This window comes from Thermothielavioides terrestris, chromosome 4 (genome assembly GCF_000226115.1).
Source record: "Thermothielavioides terrestris NRRL 8126 chromosome 4, complete sequence".
In the NCBI taxonomy this organism is placed as follows: Eukaryota; Fungi; Ascomycota; class Sordariomycetes; order Sordariales; family Chaetomiaceae; genus Thermothielavioides; species Thermothielavioides terrestris.
In genome coordinates, this window is record NC_016460.1 from 2,918,298 (window position 1) to 2,939,196 (window position 20,899).

Here is a 20,899-nt window from a genome sequence, read left to right on the forward strand (position 1 = left end):
TTCGGTCGGTCTGTTGGCCCGCTTGTCCGCCCGGGACAGACCGCCAACTCCGTCCGTCACCCGCCGAGCCGGGCCCCAGCCCGAGTCGGACGACCACAACCACAACCCCCTGTCAGCCCGTCCTGGAACCATGGCTGCCGCAGCCAAGCCGCCTCGTGTGGTGCTCCTCGACATCGGTACGCTTGATGCCCATTTTCTTTCCCTTTAAGTCGGAAGTTGTCCTGCTGTGCCTCATCGTCTGCATCCGCTCGTTTCTGATGTCCCATTAACCGCTGGCTAACACGGACCGGCTCCGGCCTCAGAGGGCACTGTGTGTCCCATCTCATTCGTCAAGGATGTTCTTGTAAGTGGAAGCACAGCTCTCCTTGTCCAGTGCCACAGCATCCTGTATGTTCTCGGCATGGTCTCTCGGCACTGTGGCGGCGGTCCGGTCGTCCCTCTCTCGTCACAATCCTGATCGGCCACTCATCGCCGGATCTGCCCCTCCCACTTGCGCAGGCTATTCCCTTCCCCTCCCGCGCTGTGTGCCACCCACAGTCTCCAAGACAGAGACAGGAAGAGAGAGACAGAGGGGTGCCATTGCAGTGTGGGACAGTGTGAGCACTGGCTATCCCGTCACAACACAACCAACCTCTCTGCTCTACTAGGTAGCCAGGTTGTCCACACCAGCCACAGCATCAAGCCGTTGGCCCGCCAATTCACCTTCACGCACCTCTCCTGCAGCCTACTGTGGTACACTCTCGAAATTCGACTAGCCAACAAACTAATCCTCCACCTCCCCACCCCCGCAGTTCCCCTACGCGCTCGAGGCCCTCCCGCAAACGTTAGCAACCTCGTGGGACTCGCCAGACTTCGCCCCCTACCGCGATGCCTTCCCGCCGGAGCACGCCAGCAGCCCGGAGGCGCTGGCCGCCCACGTGCGGGAGCTGATGAGCCGGGACGAGAAGGTGTCCTACCTCAAATCGCTGCAAGGCTATCTCTGGGAGGCGGGCTACGCGTCGGGGGCGCTGTCGGCGCCGCTGTTCGCGGACGTGGCGCCCGCGATCGCCGCCTGGGCGGCCGCCGGCGACACGCGCGTCGCCATCTACTCGTCCGGCTCGGTCGCCGCGCAGCGGCTGCTGTTCCGGCACACGAACGCGGCGCCGCAGCGCGACCTGACCCCGCTGCTGAGCGGCTTCTTCGACACGGTCAACGCCGGCCCCAAGACGGACCCCGCCAGCTACAGGCGCATCGCGGCGACGTTTCCGGACGTGCCGCTGGACGAGTGGCTGTTTTTGAGCGATAATGTGAAGGAGGTGGAGGCGGCCAAGGCAGCGGGTATGCAGAGCTTCGTGGTGGAGAGGCCCGGCAATGCCGAGTTGGCGCCCGAGGCGAGGAGGGCGCACAGGGTGGTGACGAGCTTCGAGGGGCTGTACTAGGACGGAGGTTGGCTGTGTCCGGAGTAACAACCTGGAATGTATGCACTGTGCCGAGTAGGTCACATCCATGTTAGTCTTGGAGGGCGACTTAAGGATCCAGCGCCATCACCGATCCACAGCTACGGAACCAAGCCCGTCAGCGAGGCGCTACGGTTTGCTGCAAATTGTTTGCAAGCTGAGCACTGCGCCGCGAAGCTAGCGATCTTCGACTACCTATCTACCTTAGTTATTGTGTGATGGAATAGTGTCGTCTAGCTGGCTGCTGGGGACCGATTCTCGAATACATCCTGGATCACCAGCGCACAGCATTCTCACGAGCGGGCGATGCTCACGCGACTCCTTGCGCACGCTGTGGCACAATCAACGGTCTTGGATTTCGACCCAATTACCTCTTGAAGTTCGCTCTTTGCACGGAGAGCACAGTCGGCACGGAATAGCTGTCTCGTGATGCGCCAAGGCGCATTAGCTTGTGTTTACCCCTCAAAAGTCTGGGGAAGCGCGGCTTGGGCAGCCACTAGCTCGCCGTGGCTGGCATCATTTCCCTTTTTGCTGCCATCTGATCAGCGTTGTCGAATCCAGCCGTGCTCACGGGACCAAGCCCTCGAAATGAGCGTGAATCTGGGTTTCGCTTGCAGAGTCTCGCCCCAAGGATCCCGTCATTTAGTGGTGGAAGCAGTGACGGCGACTCCATGTTTTGAATGCCCCTCCGTTTCCACCCTGCTCGGCTGGGTGGCAAGTTGCCAGGGAAGACCTGGCAACGCTGGCAAGTGCGGGAGGACGACCTCGTGATATCAGGTGGCTCATTGACGACACGGCTCCCTGACGGCAGGGGATCCCGTACGCAGTAAGCCAAGGGAGGGAAGATCATTCGCATCCGGTGGTTGCGTTGGCATCGCATTGAGAGATTGGGGGTGGTTGGACGGCGACTTTCTAGTGCCTTGGCCTCCCGACAGCGGACATCAACAGCCGCACCCACTTCAGCAAGAGGCTAGCCAAGCTTGACACATGCATTGGGGTGAGCACATAATCGTACGTCCCGAATTCAGGCGAGCGTTCAGTTCTCTGGGCCGTGGCTGGGAAGCCTAGCTTGCTTCTCGCCATCGCGCAATGAAGAAGGGCTTGTCCGTTCAGCTCGCAGCGCCCCTCCGGGAACACTTGGCATAAGAGACTTGTCCGGATGTTGGGCAGTCTCACACACTCTTTCGCCCGCCGATACCATGCCTTGCTTTCAGCAGCGAGCAAATGGGTGGGCCGTCGGTTGCTCAGTCGCCCAAGGAGCAGGAATGCCAGTCTCTGCTGAACCTCCGCGACCGGCGGGCGGGCATGCCAGTATCTGGATCCCCTGCATCGAGAGTAGGATTGCGGAAGCCCGGTGTTTCCAGATCAGGGATGCCGACTTGAGACACCCCCGCGCAGACTGAGAGGAAGCTCAGGAAGAACTTCAGGGCATCTCGACATGCCAGGCCGTGGGAGTCTTTGGGCTCGGGCTCAAAGGCCCCAATGACCGACTTAGTCTAAAACAACAGCGAAGTTGTTTCGAGTTGACCCAGACCGGACCTCTTTCTTCAAAAACGGACCTCCACTTCCGTGGCCGGTGCGTTCCCTTCTCCAAAGATAGTAAACCAGCCGCTGCGTTGTCTTGGATGCTACCCGCGCGTATCCCAGTGAGGCCATGATGGCGGCCAGTCGGTCCTCGTCCAGGTACCGAGAGTTTGTCACACACGGGGCGGGCAAGACGAGGAAGAGGCTGGGAAAGCTGGCCGCCAGCTCCGGAGAGTCGACGAATTGTCCCGGCGTGCGTAGAAACAGCGTCGTCCGGCGGAGCATCTCCCCTCTGCCCCTCGGGTCCGGGACGTAGTTGAGCACCAGCGAGAGCGAAATGATGTCGAATCGCTCGGACTCATCCCGCGGCAAGGGCCGCTCCATGAAGTCCTGCTTCAGGATGCCGTCCTCCTGGCTGTTAAGGTCGATCCGTTCGATGTCAAAGTAGCCGCTCTTCGAGCAGGCATTCTGCGTGCTGAGTGCCCCGACCTCTAGCATCCGGAGCCGGCGACCGGAAACGGTCTTGTCCGGTGAGAGACGGGACTTCAGACAAGGCTCCAGCCATTGCATGAGCACCCGGGAGCTGTCGCCTCCACGGTCATGGCGCTGGCCCTGCAGGCTCGCCTCCTGGTAGCTCTTGATTCCGCCCAGGGCCTCGATCTCAGCATCAATCGCGGCCTCCTCGGCGGCGTCTCCCCTAGCAATGGCCTGCTGCTTCCTCTTTTGCAGCAGATGGTACTTGTTGATGAGAGCCTTCGTCGCCTTTCTCGAAATCGACTTTGTCTTGGTCCGGTGCAGAACCGGAGGGCGTCCGGCAGCCAGGCTCTTTGGCGGCCCCTTTTTCTTCTTCATCATCAAAGTCATGAAGTCGGAAGGTCTTATTGAAGGCCCTAAGTTAACTTGGGAATCTGGCTTTGCTGATGAAGTTCGGATACCTCCACTCTCATCCTTCTGCCAATGTTAACGTTATCTTATCAGTCATCAATGAACCCAAGCCACATTTTACCCAACTTTTGGTTGATGCCAAGCTGACAGCCACAGCCCACTCGCCCCACTTGCGCTCCGCACACACAATTTCAAGCCATATTGCAAAAAAATACGACCTCTTTTCTCTTCCACGACCGACTCGACAGCTTCACCCAGCGCCGACACAATCCCCAGCAATGGCTCCCAAGGACACGAAAAAAGGTACATGAATGCGTCCGGGATGGATTCGGACACGCACAAAGTCGGCCGTCGCTCAATGCGCACCTCGGCCGCCGTCGCCGCGGCGGCTGGGTGATGCACCAAAGCAGCAGCAGATTTTGCGAGTTTGAACAAGACGGGCTTCTCCCCTTGTTCAGGCGAATGCTTTTACTGACGACGCTCTGCTCCGACAGGCGGCGCCTCCAAGGCCGGCAAGGGCGCCCAGGCCAAGAAGGCTGCCCAGGCTGCCCTGAAGGGTGTAAGTAGCTGGCTGTTGCGGGTTTCGACCCGGAGTGTTTCCTCCTGCGTGCAGGACTGATCTTTCTCTAGGTGCACACCCACAAGAAGCTCAAGGTCCGCCACACGACGACCTTCCACCGCCCCAAGACGCTCGTCCTGTCGCGCGCGCCCAAGTACCCGCGCAAGTCGATCCCTCACGAGCCCCGCCTCGATGAGCACAAGGTCATCGTGCACCCTCTCAACACCGAGGGTGCGCTGAAGAAGATCGAGGAGCAGAACACGCTTGTGTTCATTGTCGACGTCAAGGCCAACAAGGCCCAGATCAAGCAGGCCCTGAAGAAGCTCTATGACATCGACACTGTCAAGATCAACACGCTGATCCGGTGAGTTGCCGTGGTTGTGCCTGGCGACGCCTCGAGGAATAGCTGCTGACATTGATGAAGGCCCGACGGCACCAAGAAGGCCTTTGCCCGCCTGACTGCCGATGTCGACGCTCTCGACATTGCTGCCACCAAGCTCGGCCTTGTCTAAGCGCTTAGCTTTGGCTGGGGGGATGGGGAAAAAAAGAAGCCGGCACTTCGAAGGGACATGAATTGCATTTCGATCGGCGTCAGATACCTGGGCTTGGGCGCATGACTTGGCAATGAAAATAACGAAGTCACCCTTCGGTTCCGGGCCTCTGGTCTTGTGGTCTGTTGATTGTGGCTTTAGCTCTCTTTTCCGAAGTGATACCCTGCCGTTCTCAAGTACGCGTAGCCCCTTGTGCGTATGTTACCTGCTCACCGTTCCATTACGGCCCTCCACATTACATGCTGTTCAAGTATATCGTACATTGTACATATCTCGACGCTGTCCGAGAAGCTATTCAATGTCCTGTCCACCCTCTCCCAAACGCCAGTCTATCGGCCTTCCGTGGACACATCCGGAGCCCAATATAGCCCACAGCCGTCCTGCCTGTTCATGTCACACCGCTCTGCTCACCCCTCTAATCTGGAATGACTTCCTCCATCCCCATCACAAATCCAGCCGCCTAGAAGACATCCTTTCTTCCCCCTGTCCGTCCTTGACCCACCAAACCACTCCCTCGATCTTCCCCGGCCCTGGCCAGGCCGTCACTCCGTCCCCTGCCTGCCTGCCTGCCTCCATGCCTACGTGCCTGCCTGCCGAGACTCATCCGAACTGCTTTGTTCTCTTGTTTGTTTCTTCTTCACTGCTGCCGCATGCTGGCCAGGTGCTTCAGCGTCGCCAGGTTGACGTCCATGAACCGGTCGACGCAGCTCGCCAGGCACGTCTGCTCGCCCTTGTCGAGCGCGCCCGACCGGATCGTGTTGCCGGCCACGCACTTCTTCCAGCAGATCGCCGTGAGCTCGTGCGTTTCTGTTTTGTTTTTGTTTTTTTGCGTGAGTTTGTGAGTGAGTAAGTGCATTAGTGGGTGTACAGGGGTTAGGTTAAGGTAGGTAAGCTGTGCAGCCCATCGGTGTATATGTAGCAGGAGTGTTGTGTGGTTCTGTTTTTGATGGTGCGTAGGTAAGGGGCAGGCAGGGATGGCGTAAGGGTAGGTAGGGATTGGATGAATACTGAGCTGTGGTATGGAATGGAAAGGTACATCGAGAACCCTAGGAACGGGAGGAACGAAATGACAACACAACATACGGGACTGGATGCGTGAGCGCTGCTCCTCGTTGGAAAAGAACTGTCGCAGCTCGGCCTTGTCCTTGTCGTTGAGCTTCTCGAGGTCGGCCTGCTCGATGGTGTGCTCGGTCGAGGAAGACATTTTTTGGCTGTGCGGACGCGGCAATGTGGTCGTGCGGCAGCTAACTTATCCAATCGAGAGGTCGCGATACCTTTGCAAACGAGCGGCTTGATGGATTGTCTGGTGTTGCTCGAACTTTTTGGGGAGCTCCAGCAAAGGTCAAGGGCATTCGGCTCGGGGTGTGGCCAATCACTGCAGAGAACGAGCAAAGGAAGATCCACTTGGACCGAGAGCTATCACTTCATGTCGACTCTGTAACGAGACACACATTTCTCAACAGCATTCGATGCTGCTGTGAACTATATTAAATTTAAAGACACCATTGTCGAGGTCAAGACGTCTAGACAGGCATCTCTGAACAGCAATGCTGAGCAACATCTCTATACGCAGAAAATGAGAAAGAAAGTGAAAGAGGAATGCTACTAACACCCGTTTTCGCCCTGTCCAACTCTACCCGGACATGCAGCCGACTCGACATATTCCACCGCTGTCTATCAGCTCAGAGCATCCTCATCCTGTAGGCCGCATAGGAACAGATGACCGTGAAGGCAATGAAGCAGCCCAGAATGGTCAAGAACGGCACCAGCGAGTCGACATCCCGCCAGGGAACCTCGACGTTCATGCCAAAGAGACCCGTGATGACGTTCAGCGGCACGATGATGGACGCCAGGAGCGTGATCTTGCTCAGCACTTTGTTGGTGTTGGTGCCCTGGGTGATGCCGTCGATCGAGATCTGAGCGAGGTAGTTGCTGTGTGCGCGAGACAGCATCTTCTCGAAGTGTCCGAGGTTGTTCATCATGGTGACCACGTGGTCCTGGATGTCACCGAGGTACAGCCCAATGTCCATGCGCGGCGTGACCTTGTAGTTCTCGTTGCATCGCTTGGTGAAGCCCTTCAGGACGTCGGCCTTACCGCCGAGCAGTCGCATCAAGGCCATGGTGTTCTTGCGGGCGGTGCCGATCTTGCGCAGAAACTGTGCCATGTCATCCGTGCGGGCAATGAACACCTCGTCCTCAATCTGATCGGAATCGGCTTCCAGCTTGCTAATGACCGGCGCAAAGCAGTCCACAATGTCGTCGCTGCGTGTCGGTGTTAGCAGGTGCTCTGCACTAAACCACGCTGAGCGGTAGGGAAGGGTAATGGGGAGGGGGGGAGGAAGGGGGAGGCGCTTTGTATGAGGGCACAGTCTTACATCAAGGCGTAGCAGATCCAGTCGCTGCTCAGCGCGACGTAGTCCTTCAGCATGGCGATTCTCTTCCACACGTGCTGCGCATGCGAGTTGTTTGCGTAGCTGAAGCTCAACGTGCCCTCGCGGAAGACAACGACGTAGATGTTATAGGGCACAAACTCGCGCTCCTTCGTCTCCGGGTCGACCTCGATGTAGAAGGATCGGAAACAGGCAAAGTAGTACGACGGAAAGAGCTCGATCTTCTCGCGAGATTCTTGCGTCGTGATGTCTTCGGCGGTCAAGGGATGGATTCCAAAGGCTCGGCAAATCGCACGCACCTCCTCCTCAGAGGGCTTGGTCATGTTGAGCCACCAGACGCCATCGGTCTCGCCCTTGGGGAAAGTGAACAGGCCACGAATGTCCTCCCCAGGCAGGATCAGGCCTTCGAGATCGGAGGCATGAATGGTCGATTCCCACGCCGAGGAGAAGAAGCTCACCCGGCTATCGGCTTGGGACGGCTGCATCGGTTTGGCCTGCTCCTCCGGTTCCCGCGCCTCGGCCTTCTCGGACTTGGTCTCGCTGCTGCATGGCGTGTCCAGAAAGTCGCCGTCGATCGTGACCATTGGCAGCGGAGCGGCTGCCTGAGCGGCTTCGGATCGCAGGTCAGGGAACACCCGAGCGGCCGAGGGACGACGTGCCATCTGACGAGCCTCGCGCTCGGCCCTCATGAAGCTCTCGAGGTAATCGAAGTCTATGTGCAGACGGTCGCCCCTCTGCTCGTCCTGCACGGGAAAGCAAACATCTTCTTCGGCAGACCGGTTCGTGGCCAAACTCGCAGCGTCCGCGTTGTCGACGGTGTGCGGCTTGCTGCGGTAGCTCAGGCGACTGGCGATCGACGCGGTCCGCTGCAGCTCAGGATCATCGGGCTTGCGCTCGGGCTTCGACTCCGTGAAGGAAAAGCCACGCTGACGACGAGCCTCGGCAAACGCTTTGACCGAATTCGGCGGCGACGACGACCGAACGGAGTGCGATTCGACAGTCGGGCGGCGGGCCCGGCGGAGCGTCGGCGAGTGTTCGCCAGCCTCTTCGTCAACGACAGCTTCCTCAAAATCTCGAACTCGCGGCTCGCCAGGAGTGGCTCCGGATGCCAAAACGCGAGAGCCGTACAGCGAGTCGAAGGTGCCCCGACGAGAACGGTCAGATCGCTGGACCGAAGCCGTCTGGTTCCGGTGGTCATCAAGCTCGGGAACAGGGGTGGAGTACCCCGAGCCTGCCACTGTATCCTCGTGGTCGGACATTGTTGCCATATCGGGTCGATTCATAGCCGGTCAAAGTGAACCCGTCTGTACTTCGTTTCGCTTTCCTCTCTTTTTCCTTCCGCTCTCTTTCCCAACAGACAGAGAGTCGAATTAAGCGCGCCTTCTTAGAACTTATCCGGCACGCATATTGTCGCGCGGGATTTTTGTCTCAGTTCACCTGCGGGAGGCAGCGAACGGCCAGCAGCCGCCCGCAACGACGGCCGTGTAGTTGCGACAACTTGATGGCTGACTGCGCTGTAGCTCCCCCCGGACCGGATGAGCGACAGTGAAGAGGATGGGACCTCGCGATCCTTCCGGACGGCTGTCAAAATGACTGACGGAGCAAAGCAGGCTCAAATTACGGTGGCTGCTTGTTCACTCCGCTGTAGACCAGCTGGGGCCCGAGGAGTGAACGACGAGAAGAAATCCGAGCGCAGTTGAGGCCCGCCAACTTGGTGGTTTGGGGTGACGAGAGAGATTCAATCGGCGCTGTGTGACGTTGGCTAGAAAAAGCGCCGCACGGTGATATCCCCAGGCCGATGACTCGGAAGCGGTTGTTGTTGGTTGGAGTTGGAGTTGGCGTGGAAGAACGAGATGAAGCGGATGGTCGGTCAACGAAGGGTGACAGTGATGTATTTATTGAGGACTTGGTGGTCGGCAAGTCGAGTAGGGTATAATTTGGTCGGTAGTAGTGAGCGACGATCTGGTGCCAGAAAGCCGATGTTGATGACGTCCTCGTCGTCGAACTGACTGTGGATCGCGCGACTCCCGATTCTTAATGCTCGGGCGGATTGCGGTCAACCTTTGGAGGGCGCAGGGCCAACAGAGCGATGTTGAGGCGGTTGTAGACCTAGCAAACGAATTCGGTCCGGTTTGCGTGCAGAAGAATCCCAAAGCTGTGCTCGGGTTGATGTGGATGAGGGATTTCCGTTGTTGAACAAAGGCTAAGCAGAGTTTATAAAAGTCTGACCAGCTAGCCCCGGCGTTTTTGCAGAGTACCTAGCATGCAGGCGGCGGGTCCAGACTGGATTCTGCCGAAACCTGCAGCTCGTACCTGTGGAGACGCCAGGATAGAAAAAATAGAAGACGCACCAGATCAAGTAGCACAACAACTTAAATGCATGCAAGCGCATCTTTTTTTTTTGCCACTGAACCTTGCTTATGCGCAACACAAGTTGGAATCAGGAGATCCGTCCCATGCACCTGGCAGCATTCACCCCGGAGTCCGGATTTACATCTTACCAGGTAAGTTGTGCCCATCCAATGCTACATTTAGGTACCGGTCGAAGTTGCAACAGGGGGGAAGGTGGGCCCCTGCTACAAGGCCATGCCGGGAGCTTGATTGGGCGCATGGACACGGCACCAGGAAACATGGGACCCCCGCCGCTGTGGCGGATTGTCTGAAGCCACGTTGGGGAAACCGACCACCGGACTCACAGCTCTTGGGCAGTTCTTGAATGCCTCCATCAACCACCTTGGTGGCAACCATCCCAACGACTCCGAGCGGTACTAGCGCTGGCAATTGACGGCAAGGATGGCGGAGCAGCTGTTGGACCAGATCCGCGACCTGTTTGAGGGCCAGATTGTTAGTGCTTGTCCTGAGTGTTCCTGGCGCACACTCTCGATGTAGCTGCTAATCGGCTCCCAAGGATTTTGAGGGCCAGAAGCTGGTCGATCTTCTCGTCAATGTCCTCTTGACGCTCGTAGGGGTAAGCATTCGATTTCACAACCCAGGGAGCCCAGCTGACGCTCTGTTTTCCGCCTAGGCTGTCGCCTTCTTCGTCGGATACTTCCGGCAGGATATCAAGCTCACTCTTTACATTGGACTCGCCGGCACCGCCGCCCTCTTCGCACTTGTCGTCCCACCCTGGCCTTTCTTCAACCGGCATCCCGTAAAATGGCTGCCGGTTGGAGGGCTCGCAACACCGGCGAACCTCGTGGTTGACAGCAAAATACTTGGGTGAACACCAACGGCTGGAGGAGGTGCCAGGGAAGGCGGCGAATTGTATGCGGAACAAGTGGCTGCAGCGTGTCATAGCAAGACATTCATTCATCATATTCGCGGTATCTCGAGTCTGCCACTCAGAACATCTATCGACGGACCCGACCCCGCCGATACCGTGTTACGGGAATATGCTGTACCCATTCCCAAGTGGAAGCGCCTCGCCGTCCTCACCCAACCCCATTTCTCGGATTATCTACCATACTTCTGGAACTCCCAGTCCCTGTTGTCAAGCGGGCAGACCTGGCGGGCCTTGAGCCATCTCGAGATGCAATGGAAGTGGAATGCGTGCTGCATGCGTGTCAGTAGCAGGGTCGCGAAGGGAGGGCAGCCAAGGCAGAGAAGCCCTACATTGCAAATCCCCCAAGCCACAGTGCATTCTTCGCTCGTGGCGGACGCCTGGTTCGCCTGGCACTCGATGCCTGAAGGGCCCGAAGGTCAGCAGATAAAAGCAAAACTCTATAGGGTCCGCATGGTGGTACGGACATAGATCCATGATGTGGTTCCTGCAGATGGCGCAGTTGTCGACAACGATGTCCCACGCCCAAAGCGCGACCGCATTCCACTAAACCCTCATCAGCACGGAATCGAGCGACGCAGTTTGACCAGCTCGGCCCATTTACCTTCTTGACCTCGAACCGCTTCTTGCCCTCCTTCCCCTCGCCGTCGGCGGCACCGCCCTTCTTCTTGGTCAATGACGCCGTGGTGGGCGCATCGGTCATCTCGACGTCAGCCATGGTGACAGCCGCTGGTAACCTAGGAACTAAGCCCGACTGCCAGCGGTTCGTAAGGCGGCTTGGTCTGAAAAAATCAGGGAGCTTTCGGTCTGGAGAACTTCAAGTCGGTGGGTTCCGCGATCCGGACAGCGACAAGGGTTCCTCCGGAGTGCTTAGGCAACAGTGGTTAGTCTCCGCCTTGCCGTCTAACAGAAGGGCGAAGCTAAACTTGGTGATCTTAGCTCAACTACAAACCTTTATTGGGATTGCACCCGCAAGTGCGCACGAATGCGGCGCTGGAGGGGGGAATGCACGAACAAGGCCGCTGTATCTGGATCGTGGGGAAAGCTAAGGTGAGGTGAGGAAGGTGACGGCTCAGTAGCGCCAAGCAAACACAAGGCACAAGGTTGCCCCGCCGCAATCCACGTTAGATAAAAGACAGCGATATGACGTTACATACCTCGATAACGTTACCCGCTTATGCATAAATACACATATGTCGTCCTTGCTTGCCCTCCATGTTTCACTGCCTTGACTCCCGTCTGTACTCTGTAAGTAGCCCATTCATCAAAACCGTTGCAGTTCGCGCCAAGCCGGCACCCACACCACCCACCACCCAATCTCAGCCTTGCCCAGCCTCGATCGTCAGTGCTGTTTGGACGTGTTTGCCAAGATTGCCCCCGCTCCCTCAACGAACGATGGAGTCGAAGAAAACAGACACGCTCAAAGAAAGAAAAGGCAGCAAAACAGGAAGCAGACAAATATCTCACATGTTACTACAGCTGCAATCCTAGAACTGCATTGCTTTTCTGGGAGCGATATTTCAGCATTCCATTTATATGCATTTTCTTCCACAGCGCCCCTCCAATCGCAGACCTGTTGACCTGGCGTCACAAAGCAGTCACCGGAACCAACCGAGAGTCATTCCTCACACCCGCCGCCGCCGAAGGGTTCCTCTTTCCCGACAGACTCCAAGCGAACCAACCAACCCTTCGCTGCACGCACAAAACTGCTCTCAGACCGTGTGTGGACAGCATCATCACCATGGAACAACAAGAACAGCAGCAGCAACCGCAACAAAACCAAAAGAGCACTCCCGCCCGGCGACGCGGAAAGCGACCCGTCAACTCTCCTGCACACAAGACGTACGCTTCGGAAAACGACGTTCCAAGCGAGGGGTCCTTCCCCATGGAGCTCGCGGGACCCTCGACCCCTCAAAAGCCGGCTCCCAACAGCCCAGTGCCATCCTCCCAGCTTAACCATTCCAAGTCCAAGCCCCGGTCCGGGAACAAGCTGAAGGCAAAACAAGTCTCGTCGCCAGGCCCCGCAAAGCAGGGTCGCACAACCCCGCCGCCAGTCACGGCGCCGAAGCCCGTTGAGGCACCCGCCTTTGCTGGTGCTACGTTCCATGCCTCTCCAGCGCCGTCCTCGCTCCCGATCCCCAGCTTCCTGTCCAAGGCGCTCGACTCGCCATCAGCGAAGGATACCGATCGCGTCACTCGCGAGCCGTCGCCGCCTGCCACCGACTCGGAAGCCCCCACCCCTCAACACCGCATTCTAACCGACGATGTAACCCGCCGAGAGTCGCCCCTAGACATCTTCTTCCGAGCCGACCGGGCCGAGAAGGAGCGGGCGCGCCGTGCGAGCTCCGCCAACATCCTTGGACCGAGCCACCCATTCTTCTCTCCTCCCGCTCAGATCCGATCTCCTGCGGAGCCCAAGACCCTCCCTGGGGGTGCGTTCAGCCAGGCCAACCGCCGCTCCTGGTTCCAGCGCGACTCCCCGGCAGGTATCCCCGCGAGCGAGCTCAATGGTATACCTGGCAGGCCGCTAGGGCCGGCGTTTTCGACACCCTATCAGGACCGTATCCGTGCGGCCCGATCCGGCGAGAAGCAGGGCGAGCCCTTGCAGAAGCCTGCTCCGCTGCAGCCGGATCCTGTGTCGACTGACATGAGTGAGAGGCTGAAGCGGTTCCTTGCCATCCCTGCGTCCGACGGCCCACAGCAGGCACCCGCAGGATCGCCTGCTTTCTTGGCCGATGCATCACCGCCTTCGGGGACCAGGTCCCACCCGATTCTGGCGCCGTCAGCATCGAATATGTCCCCCGCGGGCGGTTTCCAGCAGAGCCGCTCGCCCCTACTGCCGCCGGGGCCCGCTGATATACCGCCGCTCTTTTCGCCTCACCATCCTGCCGTCTCGTCAATGCCGGCCGCCTCAGCGTCGACTAATCCAGATACCAGCCGCTCCGCCCAGCTCCTGCACATGGAGGACAGCCTGCGACGCCTGCTCAAGTTGACCCCGGCGTCAACGCCCGAGGTGCCTGCGCCGGCTAACGGCCAAGGCCCTTGACACTTCGCGCCCACTGCCCGCTTCTACCTCCTGGCGGACGGAGCCAGGCTATACTTTCGACAACTTCTTGGCAGATCGGCAATCGCATTTTGTTACCGGATCTGGGACTCATCATATCTTACAACTCTGCTCTTCCTCCTTTTTTTCCATTACCCCATTTTTTTTCCCTTTTCTTCGTTTGTTTTTTCCGGCGTTGGGCTTCAGGACTGGATGGGACTCTGCTACTGAGCACGGTTTTTCGCATCTAGAGCGCGATGACATGGCGGAGGGGACCGGGCTTGTGTTTGGGTGTTTTGGGGCACCACAGGGACAGGGCGCGGACTCGGTTGCATTGTCTCGGGCGGTAGATGGCGGTCTCTTATGTTTTCTGCGTTCTGGCCTTCGATTTTTCTATCTATCCTACTCTTACCTCAATTTTTCTGGGTTTCCGGATCGGTGTCTGTAGTCGTGCATACTCGAAGTCCAGGTGTCGTGACTTGGGGTGCCGGATATTCGGAAGGGAAGGAGAGTACCGCTTGGGCTAATTATAGTCATAGAGGGTCGCGATGGGCACAGAGAAGGCGGAGCGGCACAGGTGCCGGAGTCAAGGTGTCCTCATTTGGGCAAGCGGGTGAGGGAGGGCTCGGTTACATCTTAGCCTTTTCCTTTTTCGGTCTCGGAGAGCCATGTGTTCCTGGTCTACGTCGGTTTCTGTCCGTGTCTCTGGTGTCAGCGGCGCAGGGGCTCGTCTGATCGTTGCGTTGAGGAGGAAGGTTTCCTTTGGCGGATATCCCACTTTCGCCGGGCTGCGTGGGCTTTCTGGTTGGAGAGGCTGAGCGAATTGGGGAGTTGGCCTTCCACGGAGGTCTTCGACACAGACGGGTAATCGTTCTTCGTCTTTTCTCTCTGGAAAGCGTTGGGATCGGAGTCCTGTCTGGAGGGGGGTTCAAAGCAGGACGTTGCCCGGTACTTCATTTTCGGTACTCGTTGGTTTTGCTTCAGCGTTGATTGTCCACGCGCACGCAAGGAGCGAGTCAAACCCGACACGGGCTAGCGAGGAGCATTGGAGGGGGGAAGGCGGAAGCAGTTGGCAGTGTCGGCGTGGCTCCGCATGTCGCGCGACACTCTCAACACATCAACTACGCTCAACACATCACCACGTCACCCGACAATACCTATTCGACAACGGGCAAGCGAACGAAAGAGAAAAAAAAAGAAAAAAAAAAAGAAAAAAAAGAAAAAGCAAGGGAAGCGCATGGTGTGGATCGGGCTGTCGACAAGCTTTATACACGAACATCGTATAGGATAGCCAGAAGACCCATGATGATGCTTCCCATCTTTGCTGTCTTCGTTCGATTGGAGGATGCGAACTGCTGCTGAGCGTGACTTGTTTCCTCTCCATGCCAATATTCGGTACCTCTTTCGAGACGGGTATACCAGGGGAGTGGGAGGGTTGCAGCGCTCAAGAGAAGCTCACCCGACGGGACGAAGTTTACCGCACATGTAACGCATATACTCCATGCGGGAGGATTCAATCGTGAGGCCATCATACATACAGCTTTGGCCTTCCCCATCCATGGCCCAGTGGTTGTTGAGGGAATGATTCCTGTCGTTGTCGTTGGACATCGCAGCGCTGCGTGATTGGAGGGGTAGAGCCTCAGCGGCACTTGTACCCGGCCTGGAACCCCAATTATTGCACCAAGCACACCAAACAAACACTTCAGTCAACCAGCCAACAACATTCACATTCCCTTCGAGAAGGGTATGCGATATCGCACCAGTAACAGACAATCAGTCACTCGTTCTCTAAACAACATCTAAACATCCACCCGCCTCACCGCAAACGTTGCTTGATCTTGGCTTATTGCGGGGCAGGGCTGCCCGTCCTGGCACTTAAAAAGAAGTCCCCCCTGCTTGTTTAACCGCAAATAGCGCCTCATCAATCGACAGCGGCAATGGCTCCAGACGGCAAGGACAATGCCGACTGGGCGGCTGAGATCAACGGCGGCCGGGACGATGACGAGGCGCTGCGCGTGGCGATGGCTCTGTCGCTAGGGCAGGAGCCGGGTCCGCAGCGGTCCGTTCCTGGGGGTACAGGGGGCGGGGTGATTGACCTAACGAAGGATGATGGGGAGGAGGAGCATGGTGGTGGCGATGGTCGTGGTGGTAGTGGCGGCGGCGGCGGCGGTGGGCCGCGCCTTCGTGATGAGAAGTCGGGCAGCCGGGAAGTCGGGGCTGGCGCTGTTGACCCACGAGGGGGCGAGGAGCCGACGTCGGAGCGCCGACAGCCCGCTTCGACTTCCTCTTCGACTTCGACGTCGGGCATGGCCGGTCTGGCTGGTCTCGACAGGAGGAAGATGGAGGAGGAACGGCTTGCGAGGCTGAGCAAGCGGAAGGCATCCGGGCTCGACGCCGCCGCCGACGTTTTGGGATCAAGGCCGGCGCAGCGGCCGCGGATTGCTGCGCAGGCGGAGAAAAACTCATCCTCGCCGTCTTTGCTTTTCATGTCTGCTGGTTCCGGCAGGAACGAAGAGCCAGCGGCGCAACAGCACACGGCTACCGCCGAAGCCCCGTCTTCGTCTTCCGCTGCATCGGCCGCTGGTCGTCTCCCGTTTCCGCGCGGAGTCGTCAAGAAGACCTGGGCGTTTGGGCAGCCACGGCAGGGCGACGACATCAAGATTGAGGAAGTCCTCCAGAAGCAGCAGCTCGAGCTGGCCGTGCTGAGCTCATACCAGTGGGACGTGCGGTGGCTGCTGTCCAAGGTTGACCTGGCGCGCACGAAACTGATTTTGATTGCATTCGCTGCTGACGAGGCGCATGTGAGGCTTTCTTTTCGTTATTCGACCTGTTTCTCTCCGTGAGAGGAGAAGAGCGTGTGCTGACCTGGCAACTTGGGTGAGAAAAGAAGGAAGAGATGCGCAACGCCGTCCCGCGGGAGAGGATCCGGTTCTGTTTCCCGCCCATGCAGCCCGTCGGCTCCATGCATTCCAAGCTCCAGCTGCTCAAGTACGAGAAGTACATGCGGATCGTCGTGCCCACCGGTAATCTGATGTCGTTTGACTGGGGCGAGACCGGTACTATGGAAAACGTGTGCTCATCCTGAGTTGACTGTCTTGGGCTTGATGGCAAATGCTGACGACGAACATGGCAGATGGTGTTCATCATCGACCTGCCCAAGTTCCAAACTGCCGAACAGAGGGAGGCCCAGAAGCTTACCCCATTTGGCGAAGAGCTGCTGTACTTCTTACGGGCCCAAGGGCTGGACGAGGAGCTTGTGAGCAGCCTGCTCAACTACGACTTTGCTGAGACTTCTCGCTACCATTTCGTGCACACGATGTAAGGACTCTCGTCTCATGAACTGCTGTGCAAATATCCTTGTTGATCTGTTTTACTAGACCTGGCTCTCATGCCGCCGAAGACACGTGGCAGCGAATAGGTAAGCAATGCGCTCGCTCCCGGCAGCCGCCTCTTCGCCGGAGGAACCGGCGGCTGATATATCGACAGGATATTGTGGACTCGGCCGGGCAGTGAAGACACTTGATCTCTCTTCTTCCAACCCCATCGAGCTAGACTATGTGGTACGTTTCGGGGGCCACTCGGCGAGCCGTCCAAGATAGCGTACTTCTCCCAAAAGGACCATCCACTCATGAGCTGACCTCAACCACGCAGTGCGCCTCCCTCGGCGCGGTGACCGACAGCCTCCTCGCCGCGCTGTACTATGCCTGCCAAGGTGATTCGGGCCTGCAGGAATACAGCAAGCGGACGGCGAGCGGCAAAACGTACGCGGCATCGTCCACGGTCAAGGGCGCGGGCACCGTCAGAGAACACGTCCGCGTGTTCTTCCCGTCCCGAGAAACCGTCTTGCAGAGCAAGGGCGGGAAAAATGTATGGTCATGTCATCTCTCACCGCCGCGCCTGGGTGGCGGCCGTGTTTGTCTCTGGAGCGTAACCATTGCTGACGGCGTGCTGGTGTGCGGCAGGGGGCTGGGACCATCTGCTTCCAGGCCAGGTGGTGGCAAGCGGCGTCGTTTCCCCGTGAGGTCCTGCGCGACTGCGTCTCCGTGCGCAAGGGACTGCTCATGCACAGCAAGGTGATCTATGTGCGGCCTCGGAACGAGGCCGCGAAGGACGCCGCTGTCGGCAGCTGTTTTGCTTATGTTGGGAGTGCAAATCTTTCCGAGAGCGCATGGTGAGCTTGTCGTCCCGCTAAACTTCAACAGCCGTGGGAAATGGGTCGGCTCCCGGGCCTGGGTTTCCCTCTATCTATTTTCAGGTTCAACTAGCTGCTGACGCTCGAAATTCTCTCGTAAAGGGGTCGACTTGTCCGCGACCGCGCTACCGGCAAGCCCAAGCTTACATGTCGTAACTGGTGCGTTTCCCCTCTCCCACCACCACCTCGATCTTATCTGGCCCCGTCAGTTCCCTAGATGATGTGTAGGCTAATGCGGCGCCCTTGATACAGGGAGTGCGGCGTGCTCGTGAAGTGTGGCGACGCGGGATCACTGCAGACGGACAACATGGCCGTGTTCGAGGCGCATGTTCCAGTCCCGATGGAGTGGCCTAGTCGGCCGTTTCCCAACGATCCGGGCCCGCAGGCGTTGATGACGCCGTGGTTCTACAGTGAAACATGAAGACATGTCTCATTTTTCCCCCCCTTGGACTTCCCAGGGTGGATAAGCGGGTAGTTTGGTGGTTCTGATATGCGCCCAAGGGCGGATGTTTTTTTTTTGTCGTGGAGAAAATTGCATGTAATGCGTAGGTTTATTGCTGGAAGAGAGAGAGTCTGAGGAGCCGTCCCCGTTGCTCCGCGACTTTGGGGCGGGTGTTCATCAAGTAAACTTAACATCTGGGGAAAGATCTCGGTTCCAGAGCAGCACAAATAAGGTAACTTGGGCCAGGGTGCTCCAGTTCAGCCCTATCACCATCAGTCGAGCCTCTGACCCCTGCCCTCCCACGAGTCCCCATGGGCTTGGCGGCTTGGCTCTGCAGGGTAAAGTTAGCGCTCCACTTTGAACCCCTGCAGTTTTTTCTCCAATTTCAACGTCGTCCCTTCTTGGGATGATGCACGAGCTCACGTGCGAGATATCCCCAACTCATCACCACACCATTCCCTGTCGCTGAGCATCTGCGCCCGTTTGTTTCTTTCTTTAATCCGATTTCGCCCGGAAGCGTGATGGAATAGCCCCAGCTGATCGCCAGAACAGCCCCGGGTTTTCCGTGTTCTCGCCGCGCCCGAGCCAAAGCCCAGCAGCATCCAGCATCCAGCAGGCAGCAGGCAGGCGGGTGGGCGCGGTGACCTTGGATATCGTAGTTCCGGACACGTCCTTATTCTTGCCCCGACATCTGCACCTCCTGCATCTCCTGCAGAAATCAGCAGTATCGCTCCCGATCCTTGCGCACCAGATCGAGTCGAACCCCTGGATCCGATCAAGGCCGGGAGGGGCTGACGAACTCCCCCTCAAATCTCAATTGCACGTGCTCATAGTTGCGTTGCGTTGCGTACGCAGGAACTATGCTATGCTTGTTCATCCCGGCCTCAGCAGGCCTGAAGCGTGGCGCTGGGAAGGCAATGGCAGGTTTGACGGGGGCCGCTGCAAGGGCGCGAAGCCCGGCACTGAGCGGCTCTTGGGGGTTAGTTCCAGGGAGCTGGAGACGAGGGCACCAGAGGTTGCGGCCTGACCGACTGTCTTCGGGGTTTCTGCGCGCCGGAAGCGGGCTTGCATCAGCAGTAGCTGGCGGCGTTGGGGCACATGCACAGGCGAGATGGTTCGCCGCGTCGATCAGGCGGGGGCGTGGTGATGCGAGGGAAGCGGAAGACGGGAAGAATCAGAAGCCCGATACGGGAGTGGAAAGCAGGTATGCGTTGGGCTCGTATTCCCCTTGGGGTGCGATCAACCTCACCTCCATGCAGCCTAGAGGGCGCCTGCCGCTGGCCTTACTGCGCCGTCATCCGCCCCTTCCGGGGTTGGGGTTGGGAATCAGCGGTGACTGACAGACGGGCACACAGCTCAGCCTCACCCAAACGGAACCGGTCGTCCGCCCTCCGCAAGATGCTGCCCGCCGTGTCGACGACGACGCTGCGCGAGAACATCTACACCCTCCCTAACCTATTGACCGCCTCCCGCCTCGTCGCGGCACCCTTCATTGGGTACTGCATCCTCCACGACTACCATGCGATGGCGCTGGGCCTGTTCGCCTACGCCGGCATCACCGACCTGCTGGACGGCTGGATCGCCCGCCGCTGGAATCTCAAGACCGTCGTGGGCACCGTCATCGACCCCATGGCCGACAAGACGCTCATGACCGTCCTGACCGTGGCCCTGGCCATGAAGGGGGCGCTTCCAGGTAGGTAAAACCCGACATTCAATGTCTTTCTTTCCTCCTCACCTTGTGTTGTGCCCAAATCACCAACCCCGATTGACCTCCCGCCCCATAGTCTGGCTCGCCGTCATCATCCTCGGTCGCGACATCGCCCTGGCCATCTCGGCCATCTACTACCGCTGGATCTCCCTGCCGCCGCCGAAGACCTTCGCGCGATACTGGGACTTCTCGCTGCCTTCGGCCGAGGTGCGCCCGACGCTGATCAGCAAGTACAATACGGCGCTGCAGCTGGGGCTGATGGGCCTGACGACCGTGGCGCCCGTGATCCCGGCGGTCGATCTCAGCACGACGCTGGGGATTCTGCAGTGAGTTACACTCTCATCTCTTTGCTTAACTCCGTTTCGTTTTCCTTCTCTTTTTGTTTCACGCACAGGTGTTTTGCTGATGATTTTTTCTATGCGGCGAAACAAAAAGGTACGTGGTGGCAACGACAACCATCTGGAGCGGCGCTAGCTACGTCTACAGCAAGGACGCCGTCAAGATCCTAACGCACCAGTCGCAGCCTGACGAGGAAAAGGCGGCCGCCGGCAGGAAGGACAAGGAGCAGAGGTGAGATCTCGGCCTGCTTTTTCCGTGGGACTAGGTCTTCCACGTAGTCACACAACAACCTCGGGCGGGGAGCGTGAGCAAATACCGGCAGAGCACGTCCGGCTTTGGCCAATTGAGCAGAACAGGCCTTGATTCGGCCGGTCTGTCGATTTGTGTCACGGCGCCGCGGCAGGGCTGATGGCCGTCGAGATGTGCTTCGAGAAGCTAGGTCTATGGGACTGACGTTGCTTGTTGTGCGCACGCACATCAACAGTCACTGTCAGGACAGGTCGGACACCTTGCGGTTGCGTCCATAATAGTGTACATACATACACCCCTG

The 20,899-nt window shown here is 58.3% G+C and overlaps 9 protein-coding genes across 9 annotated transcripts; 6 read left to right on the forward strand and 3 right to left on the reverse strand.

Moving 5' to 3' along the window:
* Positions 1-130: 130 nt before the first annotated feature.
* Positions 131-1,418, forward strand: THITE_2155717 (uncharacterized protein; the record flags this gene model as incomplete). Its single annotated transcript, XM_003655638.1, has 3 exons — positions 131-176; positions 303-343; positions 792-1,418. The coding sequence occupies 3 exons, from the start codon at positions 131-133 to the stop codon at positions 1,416-1,418; spliced, it is 714 nt and encodes a 237-aa protein (XP_003655686.1).
* Positions 1,419-2,927: 1,509 nt separating this feature from the next.
* THITE_2146331 (uncharacterized protein) lies at positions 2,928-3,812 on the reverse strand (the record flags this gene model as incomplete). Its single annotated transcript, XM_003655639.1, has 1 exon — positions 2,928-3,812. The coding sequence occupies one exon, from the start codon at positions 3,810-3,812 to the stop codon at positions 2,928-2,930; it is 885 nt and encodes a 294-aa protein (XP_003655687.1).
* Positions 3,813-4,088: 276 nt separating this feature from the next.
* On the forward strand, positions 4,089-5,061 carry THITE_71782 (60S ribosomal protein L25). The gene is made up of 4 exons (XM_003655640.1): positions 4,089-4,148; positions 4,340-4,404; positions 4,476-4,768; positions 4,829-5,061. Exons 1-4 carry the CDS (start codon positions 4,124-4,126, stop codon positions 4,914-4,916), a joined length of 471 nt encoding a protein of 156 aa, XP_003655688.1. The 5' UTR covers positions 4,089-4,123; the 3' UTR covers positions 4,917-5,061.
* A 531-nt stretch (positions 5,062-5,592) lies between these two features.
* THITE_2054762 (uncharacterized protein) lies at positions 5,593-6,159 on the reverse strand (the record flags this gene model as incomplete). The annotated part of the gene is made up of 2 exons (XM_003655641.1): positions 5,593-5,762; positions 6,039-6,159. The coding sequence occupies 2 exons, from the start codon at positions 6,157-6,159 to the stop codon at positions 5,593-5,595; spliced, it is 291 nt and encodes a 96-aa protein (XP_003655689.1).
* A 167-nt stretch (positions 6,160-6,326) lies between these two features.
* On the reverse strand, positions 6,327-8,920 carry THITE_2119654 (uncharacterized protein). Its single transcript, XM_003655642.1, has 2 exons — positions 7,331-8,920; positions 6,327-7,217 (listed from the first exon to the last, which is right to left on the reverse strand). Exons 1-2 carry the CDS (start codon positions 8,602-8,604, stop codon positions 6,638-6,640), a joined length of 1,854 nt encoding a protein of 617 aa, XP_003655690.1. The 5' UTR covers positions 8,605-8,920; the 3' UTR covers positions 6,327-6,637.
* Positions 8,921-9,649: 729 nt separating this feature from the next.
* On the forward strand, positions 9,650-10,899 carry THITE_2119656 (uncharacterized protein). Its single transcript, XM_003655643.1, has 4 exons — positions 9,650-9,849; positions 10,055-10,189; positions 10,254-10,313; positions 10,371-10,899. The coding sequence occupies exons 2-4, from the start codon at positions 10,139-10,141 to the stop codon at positions 10,566-10,568; spliced, it is 309 nt and encodes a 102-aa protein (XP_003655691.1). The 5' UTR covers positions 9,650-9,849; positions 10,055-10,138; the 3' UTR covers positions 10,569-10,899.
* Positions 10,900-11,893: 994 nt separating this feature from the next.
* Positions 11,894-13,851, forward strand: THITE_2119660 (uncharacterized protein). The gene has a single exon (XM_003655644.1). It carries the CDS (start codon positions 12,367-12,369, stop codon positions 13,669-13,671), a length of 1,305 nt encoding a protein of 434 aa, XP_003655692.1. The 5' UTR covers positions 11,894-12,366; the 3' UTR covers positions 13,672-13,851.
* Positions 13,852-15,605: 1,754 nt separating this feature from the next.
* THITE_2130975 (uncharacterized protein) lies at positions 15,606-18,281 on the forward strand (the record flags this gene model as incomplete). Its single annotated transcript, XM_003655645.1, has 9 exons — positions 15,606-16,469; positions 16,556-16,738; positions 16,802-16,986; positions 17,046-17,086; positions 17,179-17,228; positions 17,320-17,535; positions 17,631-17,839; positions 17,963-18,019; positions 18,113-18,281. 9 exons carry the CDS (start codon positions 15,606-15,608, stop codon positions 18,279-18,281), a joined length of 1,974 nt encoding a protein of 657 aa, XP_003655693.1.
* Positions 18,282-19,033: 752 nt separating this feature from the next.
* On the forward strand, positions 19,034-20,823 carry THITE_2119663 (uncharacterized protein). The gene is made up of 4 exons (XM_003655646.1): positions 19,034-19,506; positions 19,658-19,995; positions 20,087-20,336; positions 20,446-20,823. The coding sequence occupies exons 2-4, from the start codon at positions 19,701-19,703 to the stop codon at positions 20,582-20,584; spliced, it is 684 nt and encodes a 227-aa protein (XP_003655694.1). The 5' UTR covers positions 19,034-19,506; positions 19,658-19,700; the 3' UTR covers positions 20,585-20,823.
* The last annotated feature ends 76 nt before the right edge of the window (positions 20,824-20,899 follow it).